General features: G+C 41.9%; 1 protein-coding gene across 1 annotated transcript in view; it reads right to left on the bottom strand.

Moving 5' to 3' along the window:
- BMERB1 (bMERB domain containing 1) overlaps nucleotides 1-15,619 on the bottom strand; it is a 646,278-nt gene extending 630,659 nt beyond the window's left edge. The window contains exon 1 of the mRNA XM_085632069.1: nucleotides 15,380-15,619. Within this exon, the coding sequence (XP_085488195.1) occupies nucleotides 15,380-15,485 (106 nt within the window). The 5' untranslated portion in view covers nucleotides 15,486-15,619. The remainder of the gene's footprint in view (nucleotides 1-15,379) is intronic.
- Between the last annotated feature and the right edge of the window lie 2,290 nt (nucleotides 15,620-17,909).

Below are 17,909 nucleotides of genomic sequence, written 5' to 3'. Positions count from 1 at the left end.
GACAAATGTGAAATTCTTCCGTTAAATAAATATTGTTTCCATGCTGATTTTGTATCTTCTTCTTTTCACTGGAGCCCTACTAAGATTAAATACTTAGGCCTATGGTTTACTCCTTCTATTAAAGATACTGTATCACTCAATCTTAAGAACCTCCAGTCAACTTTAACCAATTCCACATCGCGATGGCACCCCTTATTTTTATCTTGGTGGGGTAGACTAGATTCTGTAAAAATGATGTTGGTTCCTATAATTTTATTTTTCTTATCTAATCTTCCAGTCAACATTCCTAAATCCTGTTACAAAGAAATATATACTATTTTATCAAAATTTCTGTGGCAGAACAAAAAACCTAGGATGTCTTTCTCCAAGCTTAAACAGCCTAAACATTTAGGTGGAGTTAATTTCCCTGATTTTGCATCATATCATACTTCCTTCTTTCTTAAGAATTCTTTTTCATTACTATCACAGAATACGACTGATTTGTTATCTTTACCTTTGTGGGTAGAAATTGAATCTTATTTTATTTACCCTCTCTCATTTGAAGAATTTTTATCCATATCTAACACTCATCAAACAATTTCTCTCCCCATTCTTAAACATACTCGTAAAATTCTTCACCCACTTATGCTAGATGGTTTAGATGACCGAAACCGTTTTTTGCAATCTCCGATTTGGTACAACAGTCACATTAAGATTAAAAATAGGACTCTTTTTTGGAAAGACTGGTTCAATCTTGGTCTTAAATGGACTCATCAGCTTTTTCTAGGTGATACCTGTATACCCTTCTCTATAATGCAAATGCGTTATTCCCTTCCTTCTTCTTATCATTCTAAATATATATTATTGACCCTAGCTGCTCAAAGTTCTTATGATAATCTCATGACTTCTTCCGCACAGATTAATCCTTCTCCTGTACAAATTTCGTTCTTGAAGTTAACCACTTCAGCTTCTCAAATTTACAATAAATTGAGAAACATTGGTCATACTCAGGATAAGTCTACAGTAGAATCTAGTTGGGAATCTGATTTAGGCACTTCCTTTTCCATTTCAGTGTGGGATAAAATTTGGACTAAAATAAGGAAATCTTCTAGGGCAGCAAATACTACACAAACGTTATTTTTCATATATAATAGACTTTTAATTACTCCGGACAAATTGCATCAAATTAACCCTCTCATTTCCTCTACCTGTTGGTCCTGTCCAGCCCCTGCTACAGATCTTAAACATATGTTATTTACATGTCCAGTTATTCATCAATTTTGGACTAGGGTATGGCAACAAGTTAACAAAATATTTCACACACATATCCCTTTTTCTTTTTCTCATATTTTTCTAGGTAGTGTTGCAGAAGTTTGGTCCTCTTCCTCCTCTCTTAATACCCTCATCATTGACTTACTTATAGCTGTTGCTTTTCAACAAATTACTAAATCGTGGAAAAATGCTTCAAATGTTTCTTTTCAGGCCTGGTGGTATGGTGTTTGTTATAACCACAGATTAGATAGAGCTTATGTTCACCCGATTGCACTTGCCATTAAATGTGACTTATTATGGCTAACCGTTACCAATTTTCTAAATATCTCTGCTCAATCATTACCGTCATATATTCCAGTCATAGAAGAAGTTTCCAAGCCTCCTTAAATTATTGTTAATTAAATATTATTATATTCTGTTCTTATTCTCAATATGTAATTAAGTTTGTAGTAGTGAGATAAGTATGATATGTATGCTATATTTTTGAATGATGTTTCAGTTGTATTAATATAGGATATATATATTTTTCTGCTTTCCCTCCCCTCCCACCTATTCTACTTTCTTTGTTGTATACAGCATATTTTCCATTTTATTATTACTATATACTGTATTGTATTACTGTTTTATCTTATACTTATACCCAATAAACTGTATTTTAAACTTTAAAAAAAACAATCCTGCCTGTAATGCAGGCCACCTTGCACTATGGTGCACGGGTGCCTGCGATGGTGCTAGGCAGCCACAAGTGTACCAGCCCAGGGTGAGAGCTGAAGAGCATCCTCTCTTAGTTGATATGGCACGTTTCAGCTCTTTCCCAGTCACGCAATGCAGCGCGGCAACTTGTCCTGCTGCACTTTGTTGTGTGAATTGAAAATAAATCTGCCCCGGAGTGCATTCACTGGCAGACGTTAAGACTCCATGACAAACTGCCAAGTATGGATTGCTGCAACTGAAGTACTGACACTCTCAACTCACTAAGTAATTGAGCCTCACCTCCAGAAATAGTTTCACCAGAGACATTTAGATCTATAAAGACTTGCACAAGCACCTATGAGGAGTGCCTGAATGAGTCTGAGGTGAGTGGTATGCCTGTTTGAGGGCACAGGTAGCAGTTTGTCTCTCTGAGGACTGACTGAGTCCTGGCTGTGTACACAGGTGTACAATGTGCCTTTGTAAGTGCAGCACGAGTGAGTAGCAATCATGCAGGGTATAACTGTACTGTACATGTGTACATGCATGGTGTATACTGTCCCAGTGTGAGTGCAGGGTGAGCAGTGTGCCTTTGTGAGTGTGCGAGTGCAGGGTTGGCCCTGTGTGCAGGTACGGTGAACGGTGTGCCTGTTGGCAGATAGGGTGAACTGTGTTCTTGTGTGAGTGTAGGGTGAATTGTGTGTCTGTGTGAGCACAGGGTGAGTGGTGCTGTGCCTATGTGAGTGAAGGGGTAGGGATGTGCCAGGATGATTGCAGGATGAGTCTCCAAACTATATGGCTGCAGGGTGAACAATATTCCTGTGTGACTACAGAGTAAGCAGTTTGCCCGAGTGAGTGCAGGGGTTGTCAATGTGCATGCAATGTAAACTGTCTGCCTGTTTGAGTGGAAGGTGTATTTATGTGTGATGGGAGAGCAGTGCCTGTGTATGAGCAGGATGATTAGTGTGCCTGTGTGAGTGCAAGGTGAGCGTTGTGCTTCTGTGAGTCTATACCTGCACTCACAGAAATACCCAATCACCTTACAAATCAATCATGCACTTGCATACACCACTAGTGTGCCAAAATAAACTGTACTGGTGTTCGTGTACACTTAGAGTAGTGCTTGGACACAGGACTTGCACCCAAGAGTAGGTAAGGATAGGTAGGAATAGAGCAGACCTGGCTAGTGTTCCAGAACACGAGTGGTATAACTCAGTGTGAGCTGTATTATTAAGAAGACATGGCATGATTAGACAATGACGCAAAAATCAAAGTAGAGATGTGCCTTGATATGAGAATCCAACATTCTTTAGATAAGATGTTCCCTCATAGCAGCAGAAGTGCAGGCCTGGTCATAAATAAGTGTTCATATTGTCAACAGTAAGGTTTTGTAGAGTGTGAACATGCAGGTGCCGAATCATGTGTTATTTTGACCAGACACTTCTTGAGAACTAACCCTTACTTTCTCTAAGAAGGAACCAGAATGCAGGCAGTGTGCAACACATAATGCACAGCGAAGGGCCTGGGTGGTTCTTGAACAACAAGTTTCTCGAATGGACAGTTGCCAATGTTTTGTCTACATAAGTCTACACTGCATATATGTGGACGAGACACGACGCAGACCTTGGGCTGTGGTGCTGAGTCACACGGCTGCCCTTCCCGAGAGTGTGGATCAAGGCAAAGCAGAATTTATCTCTGAGTTGTGACTGTGCACTAACAAGAAACTAGTCATTGCAACATTAGCCTAAACAGGAGGCATTCTGTTTTTTTTTTAATAGCAGTCCTTCCACTTCCGGATGTACATGGATACATTATTCTATCTGCTTATTTGTTATTATATGAAATGCTTGTTAAAACATCTTCCCCAGTGTTGGCTTGGTTCTCTGAGAAGGGAGCTATGAGCGAACACCTCTGTCTAAAGGACCTGGTGTGTGGACTTTGAAATTCCAACTGTTCTTGTGGGTTAGGTTCATTTCTTAGTAAAAAACATAAGGCAGCCGGATTTTGGCATCTTTACCTATACAGTCTTTGACCTAAAAGAATCGTCTATGACCCATCTGCAACACCAAAAATGCTACACGTACACACAAGGGACAGAAAACAGCTCAAGCACAAAACATACACCTTGAAAGACGGATGCACATAACGCCTCACCTCCGGAACCTCCACTGGCTACCAGTCATGAAGAGATGCTGGTACAAGCTACTCACCCACGCAAACAAGGCAATACACAACGAAGGACCTGAGTACCTCAAAAAATGCATGACCTTCCACCAGCCCACCAGGAAACTCAGATCCAGATCCCGCGCCCCACCCGCCACCTGTCACATTTGCCTGACAACTGGCCATCTGGCAGCCAAAACCTCAAACGGCTTCCCCCTGCACCTCAGAGCCTAACCATCACTCCAGCAATTCAGGAAGGACCTCAAGACATGGCAGTATAGGCAGAATTTACCAACAGCGCCTCGAGACCCTCATGGGTGAAGCAGCCACGCTCCACAAATCTTGATTGATTGATCGATCAATTGATCGATTGATTGATTGAAAGGGATGGACCATAGCTTCATGGTCTTGGTGTGGCTGACGAAACAGATGTGACAAACATCTCTCAATCCACAAAGAGACACAAAGCATGCCATTGGTGTAAACTCTGACTGTCGGAGAACCCCACCCCAAGAGGGTATTGCATTGGGAGGTACATAAACCCACAAGAGTCTGCAGTGATATAGACATCCAAGAGATCAGGAATTAACAATCCACTTCCAGCTTTGAATAAAATAACTGCGTGTATTCAGCTTCCACATGTAAATACATATCTGCATCGGACACTATAATCTTATTAAGATCAATTCGCATAATGTATCTACAGATGGTTGGATATATTCAGTAAAGTTTTACTACACTTAATTGTGCCATATAGACATCTCCATAGGATAACTTGCCAGGAGCATTGATAACTTGCCAGGAGTGTTGGTAGTTTGCCGGCTCGGCCCGCTGGTCTAACGGATCATCCCAACTAACCACGCCGTACAATCCAGGCACATAAGCAAGCATCAACTACCAGGAGTGGTGTACTACATGAGTATCTAACATATCCTACAAATATCTGTTCGCCAATAATGTTGGTGCACAGAATGCCAGTGCCTGCACTGCAGTGGCATCACTTACACTAGAAGTACACATACATCATCATGTTGCAGTGGGCATTCTGGCTTTTCTTTTTTACTAATGCTGTTCAGCATCAGCAACAGTCGTTGGCAAAGCCCAAAACAATGCTAAATGCTATGGAAAAACGAGAGCTATTGGATTTGTCAATGTCATTTACATGCGCGAGAGATGGTTAGTGGTTGCTTTGGCAGCGATGACAAGGGCGATGTGTGCTGCAAGCTGCAGTGGCCTCCTGGTCAGAGCCCTGGCACTTAATATTTTACAAATTAAGCACCGGAAGGAATTCTCCTCTTTTTTTACGAAAGTTGTCTGAATGGCAGAACTTTGTGTCCCGCGGAAGGTAAAATGAACTACCACGAGCCACTACACACCACCTGGAACCAAGAAAGAAAATGTCACCGTTTTTCACGTATGTATCACACCGCCACAAAAGACAGTTCACTATGCATCTCACATTTGCATTCCAGAAAGCAAAATAAAATCATCCTAGTGTCGGGAGCAAGGGCAGCCAAGAGTACTATAAGGCAGAACAGGTTTAGTGACTACCACAAACTGAGATCCTCATGGGGTGCTGGTCTGGGTTTCATAGGCAGAGTTACACCAAGGCTTATCTCGCCCATCTCCAAAATGTTATATGCTAACAATAAATTCATAAGAATGAAAAATGGTGGAAGGTCTTGTGGAAGATCTATCTCAGAATTAGTAGCACAACTTCTTTATCTAACAGATAATTTTGGAACCATTTAGAGCTACCGTGAGAATGATCCCTGCTGTGTCCTGTGAGATAGCTTCAGGGCTACTAATGTGCATGTTGTACCCGCAGTCCAATTTTCATGTATTTATTGATTTCCCATTTTTATGTTGGGAGTCAGTATGCTGAACTCTAAAAACAACATGGTGGCTCATGACAACTCCTTCCAAAGAACTATCATTCTCATATAATAGGAATATTGTCAAGTCACAATAATTAGAGAATTTGACAGCAGTCTCTGTAAAAAGCATGGAATTAAAGCAAAACCCTTGAATAATTTGTTAAATGATGGCTGCAGCACGCCACCTGAGGAGACTGGACTCTCCATTTTGCACAAATTTACCGGGCAGAACTTTGACATTGAAGTGGTCTGCACTGCAAGATCACCTTAACTCCCTGATGAAAAGGCGTGAAGTCCCACAATGCACTAGGATTAGAGTTTAAATATGCTTTTGTAAATCAATGGCTATTCGACACTGAACTTTAAAAGCTTTACCGACCGAAGCCAAGAATAAAGAAAAGATCAAAGTATACTGCATGATTACTATTGAAATAAAACTTAACTTATGCAATGTAGTCTGCCAGGCATCATCGTAGCGTAATGGGTTCCACTCAAGAAGTTGCTGGGCAATCTAGATTTGTACATCATTACTGCATGGGCTAGTAACCTTGTTGGTAGCATGTGTGAGTGGATAAATACAGATCAACTGAATTTACCTAGATTGGTGTTTACAATGAAGAGTTTCATATGAATCTAAAAGCAATGACTAAACTAAGCAAATCGGTTGGATTTTGAAGAATGAAACATTATTCAGTCAGGCCTAACCTCACCAGTTGGGAGGTAATGAAAAACCAAAGATTTGAAGATAATGATAAGAGAGAGAGAGAGAACGAAGGAAATAGAGAAATATACGGGGCATTGCGATTAGGCATAAAGGATAAGGAAGCGGAGGACCTGAAATTAGAGTAGAGGGTGTCTGGGAGTATCTCAGAGGGAACTAGATTCGTCAGAATTTACCCAAAAATGGAGGAGAGAAGATTGGGCTCATGATTATAATGGAGGAGGCGAGGGAGAGGAAAGCTAAGGATAAGAAGATTGTCCGATAAAGTATGCCACAGGAATATTGAGTTTTAGATATTATGGTGCAAAAATATTATAGTCAAAATCTTGTCAACCAAAATATTGTTACCGTAAGTATATGTAGGTAATATAGATTTATTAATCCTAACTCCATATATATGTACGTTGATAATATATATATTGTCAAGCTGTGCAGTAGAATTAAGAATATTAAATCTCAATTTAACTATGTGCACTTAACTTCATGATATTCTGTTCTCGCTATTTAGGCCAAACTTTGTTGGCACCACAACATTTATGTACTCAATATTTTCACACATAACCATCTGGCAAATAGAGGCAAGGATGCCTGAATGTATTGAAATGGTGGCTAGAGTAGACAGAGCTTACCCAAAATAAGGAAGGGAAATGAGAAGGGAAGGTTATGGGTAATTACTGAATGAATTAGGCTTATATCAGAGCTTTTGTACCCACAGGTACATTTGTGTAATCTGTTGTCCCACTCTGAGTGGAGTATTTAAACTTAAAACTAAGAGACTGTCATCCAGGACAAATCCAGCACGAGTGAAATATTTCCTATTTAGGATACCAAGGATCTCACTGGCATCGACAAGTGTCTCCAGAGATGTAAATGGCCTCGGTTAAGATATAGAAGCATACTAAACTGTGCAAGAATATTTATTTTACATATTTATTACTTATTTGCTTTGCTTATTTATGAATCTACGCAGCTATTGCTTTGGTTTTACACTGTATAAATTCGACATTAAAGGCTTCTGAGCATTGTATATCAATGGACAGTTACGAAAGGAATATGAGGAACTGTTCAACCTAACAAAGAGATCATCGTAGAAGAAAACAAGATACTGTAATTTACAGAGTTGGCCATTAGTCCAACTAGGAGATTGGAGCAATTGAGTAAAAATCAGGAGTCTTTTCAGAAAATACCAAAGTGGAAAGAATGCACTTTGGTACATACAATGGCCAAAAGCTCACCAAACTGGGGTGTCTGCAAACTTAAATGGCATGCCTCCATCAAACAAAAAAGTTCTTAGGGATGTTCATTCAAAGTCAACAGTTCTTTGAGAATTGAGGCAGAACTAACTCGATGGTCTAGCTTCATCAGCAAACTGCTGCTAGGGAGCAAGGGATTTATGGAGGAAGCAAGAAGCAATGCGCCAAGCAGAGGGAATGCAGACGTTCAGGCCTAATCAGATTTAAGTATCAATGTGGAGGCTACCCTTCTAGAGCGAAGGAAAGGGGGAAAACAGCCAAGAACTGAAGCAGGCTTCATATTGACAGAAAATAGTACAACCAACCTGCAAGTTAAATATATTACAACGAGGGTAAACAGTGTGTTCTGTGAAGAGGGATGAAGAGTGTTGAGTTTATGTTCTACCAAGAGATGTGTTGTAGATAAACATTTTAACATAGTGTAGAGAGTTGGTTCCTCATCTTCTAAGGGGGAGTAGTTATAGACCATGCACTTGAAGAAGGAGAGGGAAGGAAGGGTATTTGAGGGAGTAGACCACTGAAGTGGAAAGCAGATTGTGAAGCCACGTGCATGAGAAGTTTCTTATGTGTAGGTTGTGTGTGGTATCAGGGTGGAACAGCATGAACTGCTTGTGGTGTAAAGTGCATTACCTTGTACCATAATCCCATGCATAAAGGTGGTTGGATGTAAATATGCTTCTGTCCTGCTGCCGTTGCATTACTTGTTTCCCATTTTCTTTACTCTCTATATCACTAGGGTGTAAATAGTATTTTCCCGACTCTAAAAACATTTCAACTATATCCTTCTCATGAAATTAGAATAGTCTCACATTTAAAGTGACACATACTATAGAACGAATGCATGACATTACAATGCAAACATTTACAACACATGCCTTTACAACGCAGTTTTTACATGGCAACATCCATTACAAAGCATTGATTTTACATTGCATGCCATAACACAACGCATTTTTAGAAACTACATTTACAACGCATTTCATTACAACGCATACCATTACAACGCATACCATTACAACGCATATTACTTTTAGGGCAACAGTACGGTAAGTGTTGGATAGTGTTGGGGTAAAAATTACTATTCCCACTCCAGTGAGTGCAACAGTAGGGTAAGTATTGGATAGTGTAGGGGTAAAAATTACTATTCCCACTCCGGTGAGTGCAACAGTAGGGTAAGTGTTGGATAGTGTAGGGGTAAAAATTACTATTTCCCATTACTTACCTTATAATGCGTTGTCATGGCATGCGTTGTAGTGACATGCGTTGTAATGACATGCGTTGTAGTGACATACGATGTAATGGCTGCGTTGTAATGGCATGCGATGTAAACGATGTTGTGTTGTAATGACTGTGTTGTAAAGGTAGTGCGTTGTAATGACTGTGTTGTAAAGGTTGTTTCCCCTGTAGAATATATGACTCTACTATTTTGCTTGGCATCTCTGAAGGGATCGCTCTTCAACTAACAAAAGAAGCAAAGAAAAGATTTTTTTAGACTTGCCTTTGCAAAGATTTAGAAATAAGGTTGATAATGTTTGTTTGACAATGTTTTACTGCTGCACACCAAGGAGAGAGGCCAGCTGGCTAATCAAAATTTAATAAAAATGCATATCTCCCGACAAAGCACTGAATTAAATTATTTAAATTGTACAGTGCAAATCTGTTCTTATGCAGCAATAAACATACCAACATAAATAAAAGAGCAAAAACCAAATTGACATCATAGATACAATTATATTTATATCATCTTCGAGAACATGTAAGCAGTATAATACACACCGAGTGGAATACTCTTCATATTACCGGTTACTTTTCAGAATGAGGTTAGATGGAAAACCATGACTGAAGGATAAAGACGAATTCTTAATTCAACTACACTTGCCTCAGTATTTTTTTTGATATATATAGATATAGATATATATAGATATAGATATTACTTAATAGCAAATGAACCGATTTTGCAAACCTGTTTCATCACATTTATCTTTTTTTTGGGTCATCATCAGGACCAAACCAAACTATTCTTGATGTGAAGTTCACATCTCTTGATAAGCACCGGGACACTAAGCAATATTTCAATAGGTTAGGATCTTTCTTGTGAAATGATAATTCTTGACTAGCAAGTGTGGTATGTTCTTCTGTTGCTGCGCTCTCTCACAACCTACATAGAACCAGTCCATGAGACTACTGCCTACTCTTAAAAAATGTTTTTGTCAACATTCACATTTGCAAATGTGTTACCACTACCTTTGTGTAGCAGTTGAAATATTAATGTTCTACAACTGGATTTCGTTGGGTAAAACATTAATACATCCCATGGAGAATCCATATATGGAAGGGGCGCCCTAAACAGACTCCTTCCAAATGGAGCTTGGGCAGGTGCTCGCAAACACAAATTGCTGCTCGGGAACATTTTACTGAATCACATTTTTTGTTTGTTATATTGCAAAATGAATTTTTGCAGTTGCAAATGGCTCACTTTTGCGAATTGGGCCATTTGAGAGCACAAAAAATCTGAGTACTTCTGGCCCCATGCTTCTGTATTCCTGCCCCTCATAAAAAATCCATCCTGCAATAATTTATACCCAACTTCGCAGAAGCACATCTCAACTTCCACAATAATTCCATCCTGTAAATACATATTCCTGACTCCCCGAAATGCATTCATCCAATATTTGCATATCCTTGACTTATGTAATATAGCCATCATATATTTACATAGCCTTACTCCATGGCATATACTTGCCCTTATTTTACATGTCCCTCGCATCCATAAAATAGCCATCCTTTACTTACCCCGATGCCCTCCAGTCTTTACATTTTTAAGGCTCTGAAAGTAGATCTATGAGGTTTTTACTTTTCCTGAACTCCTCAGAATATATCAATAAGCACTTATATTTACAAATACCCAGAATAATTCTGTCCTTTGCTTATTATTGGTTCTGTTAAATATATCCATCATGTATCCTCAATTCCCAGAATGCTTTCACTCTAAAGTGACATACAACTGATGTTACAGAATATATATTATTACAACCAGTTTCAGATCAACATTTTGCACATTTGACTTAATAATAGATGTTATAATCAATCGGTCTAATGGACTTAAATTATCGATGATGTAAGGATAAAAAGCTTGGTTAACATTTCTGTGGTTCAAACCAATGACTTACAAGTCTCAGATACCTATCTTTGCAGCTACATCTGCACCTGCTTGACCACCCTACTGAATCCATAGTACCCTTACATACACTTAAATGACCCCGAATACAATGATTCTGTACTTACATATTTGTGACTCCTACAATGTATCTATCATGTACTTACATATCCTGCATATCCAAAGTATGTTTGTTCTGTACATTCATAACCATGACCCCCAGAACACATCTGTCTGTTAGTTAGGTATCACAATTCAAAGAATATATTGTCTTTATTTACATATATTTATCTCCCGAGAATATATTCAATCCTTAAATTACATATCCCAACTCAAAGACCATATCCACACTGTACATACTTATCCAGGATTTCCCTAAATATATGTAACTTTTATTCCCATTTCATAATTTACTTCTTGCTCTCTTGCACCTACCACCAGGGGGCCTACCTGTGGGACTTTCCAGTGTTCAAATAAGCTTCTGGACCTTGTGCTTTACCCATACTGACTGCCAGCTTCTCAGACACTATTATAACAATTCCTAATCATTCCAGATCCACACTGGCTCTTGTGGAAACCAGTCTGCTGTTCTTGTTAAAAACTCCAATGCCTGGAATTCCATACTCACCTCTTTCTCTTCACCCATGCAGGCCAAGGATAAATGGAGAAATTCAGAACAGCTGTGGCTGGCAAGTGCTAGCATGATCACAGCTGAGGCGTGTGATCAGAGTGAGCTCCTTTAAGCCCGGGTGTGCTTCAGTCCAGCGTTTGATCTTTGTAGCACTGCTCCTGTTTGACTGACCCTATTTCTCGACTCTACAACTTTTTTTTCCAGAACATTTCTGAGCCTTAGCTTAGCCTTGTTGCTTGAAACAACACTATGGGTGTCATTAGCATGGCGGGCGGATCAGCACCGCCCGACCGGCTGTGGCGATCCGCCAGCCAAAACACCCCGCCGGACGGCCTGTTACCACCGCCACATCAGCATGGCGGGGGTAACGCGGCGGATGGAAAGACCGTCCACCGCTTTTCCACCAGTAGGCAATCGTCACGATTGCCTACGGGGCGGAAAAGGCCCACAATATGGTGGCGTCGCCTTGCAGGCACCGCTATCCATAATAGGATGTTGGCGGTTTCATGCCTTTCCATGGCGGAGACTCCGCCATGGAAAGGCATGCGGGAATCGCTTTGGAGGACCGTTGTGGGCCCCCGAGGGGGTTGGGGGGTAGGGGGCTGCACTTGGGGCGCACCCATGGTACCCGCCTACATTGGCATACACAAGGTGGCAGGCAGTGCGCGGTGCCTGTCACGTTGTGCATGCCAATGCACAACATGCATTTACAACATTGTGGCGGGTGCTGCTCACAGCACTGCCTGCCACAATGTTGTATATGCGGGATGGGACCGCCACGGTGGCGGCCGGTCCCAGTACCGCTAGGGTGTCCGCCCGCCATCCTAATGGACCCCTATGTGTAGTGCTTCCTTGATTCCTGAGCTAACACAATTTTTGTGCATCCTTGATCATTGAACATTCACTCTTTCTGTAGTTACCTTTTTCCCAGCGACCTTCTTATTCCACCGGCCTTAGCTTTCAGTTTTCTAAGATGTTTGTTTACTTACTTTCTGCCTTGTTTACCCTTGTTTTTCCCTTCTTTCCTGTGAAACATTCCTTCTCTCTAGTTCCTTGTCTATGATGGCCGTGTATTTTAGTTCTTCACCCTTGCTGTTACCGCCTTGCGTGCTCTGCTCCGGTGAGATCACCAGATTTATGGGCATACCCAACATCCTAGTTGGTGTTTCTCATCCATTGTGAGTATTGTCTCATCCATTGTGAGTATTATCTATATGTATTTTTATAACATCACCAAAGGTATCAGCTCCACAGAACCTGCCCTTGCATGTAGCAATCAGTGTCTATAACAGCAATTGTAGGCAAGGAACTACCCGAGTTTCAGTCTTACAGTGAGAAGCTCCCACATGCTTTACCCCCCGCCGCCCCATTCCATTTATTGGTAATGTAATTCTATGCATGTCTTGCACATCCTGGGTGTTAGTTATTCCGAATGCTGAATTGCCTCTGGAATGCCTGTTCTTTCTGAACTTTGGCTTTTTGTTACCTTGTGCGGAGCTTTCCTATAGGCTCCCTTTTCGCTGCTGTCTCTGTATGACGTAGGGCAGATCTGTTCCCAATATTCTGTGAACCTTGTCTACCCTGTCACCATTTGTTGACGGAATCCCTTACAATCTCACAGTCCCAGGATATTTTTACCCTATTTTTGCATGTGTCTGACTCCCCAGAATATATCTGATCTGTCTGATAATGTTCCTTCCTAGACTCAACTTTCCAAACTATACTCATCAAATGCTCACATACTCACAAATTGACAGAACATAACCATCTGTACTTACCACTGACTCTACAGAACACGTCCACCCTGTACTTATATGGGCTTACCTCTAAGAATATATCCAGTCTACATTTGCATATGGCTACACTAACAAAAATGTTCATCTGTTACTTGCACTTCTTGTCCTTATATATTATTTGCTCCCAGATTTTCCCTGTTTTGTACCTACATAGCACTGAATTCAAGAATATATTCATTCTGTAAATCCATACATATACTGATACCAGGCAGATATCCATCCTGTACTTTCACCCGCCAATCATTTAATTAGTACTTTTTCCAGTACTGCACAACCCAGCACCACCTTCTTCACAAGGCCTTAAATAGTCCTGGAACTACTAATCAAAACAACATGGAATACCCTCAGTCATTCTCCAAAACACACCTATTCCACCTCCCCCCCACCTCTAATGCTTCATTTTCTCAGTAACACAGGGACCCAGATCCAATTAACCCTTAATCTCTCAAATAATCCTCCAATAATTACTAACCAAAAACCACATCAGCTACATCTCAGTAATGCCCCAATGCTCGCATCTTCCATCCGGGGCCAAGTACCAATTTCTAATCAATAATCACACAGAGTACACATCAGTATTGAACCAATGCTTGCTTCTTCCATCCCCATTTTATAATAATTCCTTTATCCAGTGCCACAACCCCAGTGCCATTTATTACATAACCCCTGAATGAATCCTCCAATAATGACTAATAACCACATAGAATACACCTCAGAAATGCCCCGGTGCTCGCTTTACATCTCCCCATCATCTAATGTTTACTCTACCCAGTACTACAGGGCCCCTGTACTAATTACTCAACAATCCCTCAAATAATACTCCAAAAATGACAAATCAGTAACCACACAGACTACTCCTCAGTAATTCACCATGCTCGCTTAATCCATCACACATCTTGCAATGTTTGCTTTATCCAGTACCAGATACTCCATACTCCCTCAAATAATACTCCAATAATTCCTACTAATCCTACAGAATACCCCTCAGAGATGCCCCCAGTGCTCGATTCCTTACATCCTTCCCCATCTAATGAGTACCCATTCCAGGACCACGGGACCCAGTGCCACTTACTCCATCAACCAAGAAATTGACACTTCCCATGGAGTGAAACACCCACACGTATGAGCTTCTGCCCAGGCCATCAACATACACACCACACCGCTCAACCCCACTTCTCCTGATCCCCCACATCATCTTCAGTCTTCATATTTACCCCCCCCAACAGAGCAGTACTCTCCCCATTTCAGACACAAGGGAAGCACTCGATCCTCATTTATTTATTACTGCCCTGTCCATCTATCAAAACAAACTACCTGACAATCCAGAATCCATACCAGTTCTCATGTCTCCTCACTGCATACTCCTGACAGTACTCGTGTCTTCTCAATCTGATGAATACTCCGGAGTACCCGTGCTTGAAGTATGCACCAGTTTTCCCAAAGACACCTTGAGCTCTCAAAACTCAGCTCCACTGCACACAGGATACTTTACTCTTGAATACTAGTTGGTCTGCATTTTAATACCCATCAATACTGCTGGGCTGCCCCACAGTACTTCAGTCGAATGTCCCAGAGCACTCGCACGTCCCTGCGTTGCAGAATGCCCACTACTACTCGCGTCTATTATTACCAATACTCCTTTCATTATTCAACCTCCAGATAGTCGTCAGTATTTACTCAACACAAACCTCGTGCACATTTTTCTAGAGTAACCCAGCTGATATATAGACATGCAGCCACACATACATCTTGTGGTATCTCCCGGTCCCTCACTTGGCCCCGCCGCCCAAACACGCCTATGTAGCAGCCACCCATACACACAGATTCCCAGAGTACTCACTTCGCCCCAGCCCCCCAGCCGTCCACTCGGTCTCCTCCACTGCCCCGTAGCGCCGGTAGGGCTTGTCCGCCTCCATGCCACCCGAAATGGATTTCTTGAGCTCCATAGCTCTGCGCAGCCCGCTGCTGGCTGCGTTTGGCTCCGTGTGCGACGCCGGATGCTGCTGATGCTGCTTGCTGATGCTGCGGGATGCTGCTAGGCAGAGCTGTGGTCCTCACTCCATCCTCAGCTCTCCCTGGCTCAGCCTCCTCAGCGACTGGGCGCAGCGGCTGCTGACGTCACAGCCTCCCGCGGGGCTCCTGCTATTGACCGGCAGAAGGATGCTACGCGCCTGCGCACTTGAGCTCCGTAAGCATGAGACGGAGACAACAGACAACTGGCGAGGAAGCACCGAGGTGGCCTTACCCCTGTTGGGTGGGCTCGGGGACTGGCTCGGAGAGTTGGCTCACAGACTTATCACCTGGTCTCTAATTCGGAACAGGGCACGGGAGCCCGGGGCTATGCACAGTAAAAGGCTCATTTTCAGACTTTGAGAAGAAAACCTGGCCGAAAGGAGCGCCTGCAGCGTTAGTTGCGAAATCTCTCTGACTGTAGGATGGAAGAAACTCCATGCATGGTCACAAAGCCAATGCGATTACAATTCGGAATTCAGCTTGGAACTGTTGAGTATCAAGCAAACGCTCTCAGGTGACACCAGCAAGCTTTGGGAAAACTGGAGCCATGAGGATACAGCTCGGGTAATCCGAATAAATCACAAGCAATCCATTTATACCACCCCTCAGCAGATGGCATGTGTATAACTGAGTTCTTTCACCAGGTCACTTTCTTCCTCACTGATTTTGAACATCTTTAAAACAAGTAAGCTAAAATCATGTGCTTAGCATAGTGCGCCGCCCGACTGGCATTTTGCTGCTTCTGTCATTGCATCCAGATATATAACACAACCAGTAACATTGGAACGCCCACTCTCTAAAGTGGCCTTCTCTGGCAACAAGCTCTGCGTCTTTTAAATATCCAAAATAAATGAAGGCCATGCCACAGTGCACCAGGGGATTGTACCCGGATTACAGCTTGGAGATGCGCCATTAAAAGTTACCTTGTGATGTAATGTTATTTACCTATTTGCTTCTTTTTGAAATCATCATGAACACGATGTATGCTGTCTTACCTAAACAAAAGGAACTTTATAATTTTCATGTATTCTCTTTTGTGTCAATTCTATTCTTCTGTGTTGATGGTCACAAATATTCACATATATGTCTCAGTCTGTTTTGACCTTGATGCCCTTACTAACCGGTAAGGACGTACTTGTCCCTTATCTCTTTCCCCTATCCTTCTCTCTCCACCTTAGGTAAACACCTGGAGCTCTACAGAATGATAATTGAACTCCGAATTGATTTTGGGTAATTTCCCTTTATCTTTCCACCCAAAACACCCTTAAGGTCCTGAAGAAAGCCCCCCGACCCTTCGGAGCGAATTGAGGGCTGAAACATGTCGACCCATCACTCGGACTGACTGTGCAGTGGACTCCTAATACGCCCTATCTGCACACTCCTCCCCTTTCTTATTCTTTCCCTGGCTCCAGACAAAAATAAAAAACACAGTCCAGGCAGCTTGAGGAATTTTGTTTTTAATAATCTCTTCACTGAACACGAGCACTTCACAACTGTTTTTATCTCTGATCACTACTGTTAATACCCAGTGGTTCCCTCCGGGTGGAGGTAGCAAAATAAAAACCCAATGATGATGCTATCACGTTTTTAGAAAATTAGGCGGAGAATCAAGATATACCGCCCCACGAACCGCTTAAACGTGATTGAGGGTTTTTTGAAGGAATAGATGAAAAACCGTATCACCCTGGAAAACAGGTACAAGTGATCCATTCTATTTTTGATTATTAATCAGTCTGTTATTAGTCATTATTTTTTTAAATTGTACCACGTACACGCAGGTGGAGCCTGGCGCCCTTCCCTTGTTTAACCACTTCAATGTTATTTTCAGTATTTCCACAAGCAAAATCGATTTCGTAGTGCATCTTCTTTCAAGCTGAAGTATCTATGTTGCGCCTTTGTAAAAACATCATTTTTTATGTCATTGAAATGAGTATAATTATGCAAACGCGCTCTGCATTTATACTTATTCTCCTGTCATTTCACGATTTACACAAATGAGTTCCTGGTTGTTGCAACTGAAATAATCCTCTTGTCACTGTACCAGCTCGTATTATGGTGCGCTGCCTGATCTCTATTTTCATGGTGATACCGTGAGACAGTGGGCAGACCTACAGAAAGGCACTGTCACCTTTTTATACTAAGAACCCTGAGGGTGAGAGCAAAATGGAGAGCCCGATAGGGACCAGTCTCAGCACCTGCTTTTTAGAACTGCAGGTGCTGAGTACCCGCAGGACCCGGCCCACTAAAAGCCCTGGACCGACTATCTGTTCTTTCCCACTTGCAGTCCTTGTCGTTGGCAGAAAGTGATGACTAGTGCCCAGGGGTCTGTCTGGTGTCTCCAGGGTCCTTCCGACCAC

Source organism: Triturus cristatus, chromosome 10 (genome assembly GCF_964204655.1).
Source record: "Triturus cristatus chromosome 10, aTriCri1.1, whole genome shotgun sequence".
In the NCBI taxonomy this organism is placed as follows: domain Eukaryota; kingdom Metazoa; phylum Chordata; class Amphibia; order Caudata; family Salamandridae; genus Triturus; species Triturus cristatus.
The sequence above is the reverse complement of the archived record's forward strand: the minus strand, read 5'-3'. Positions and strand labels throughout refer to the sequence as shown.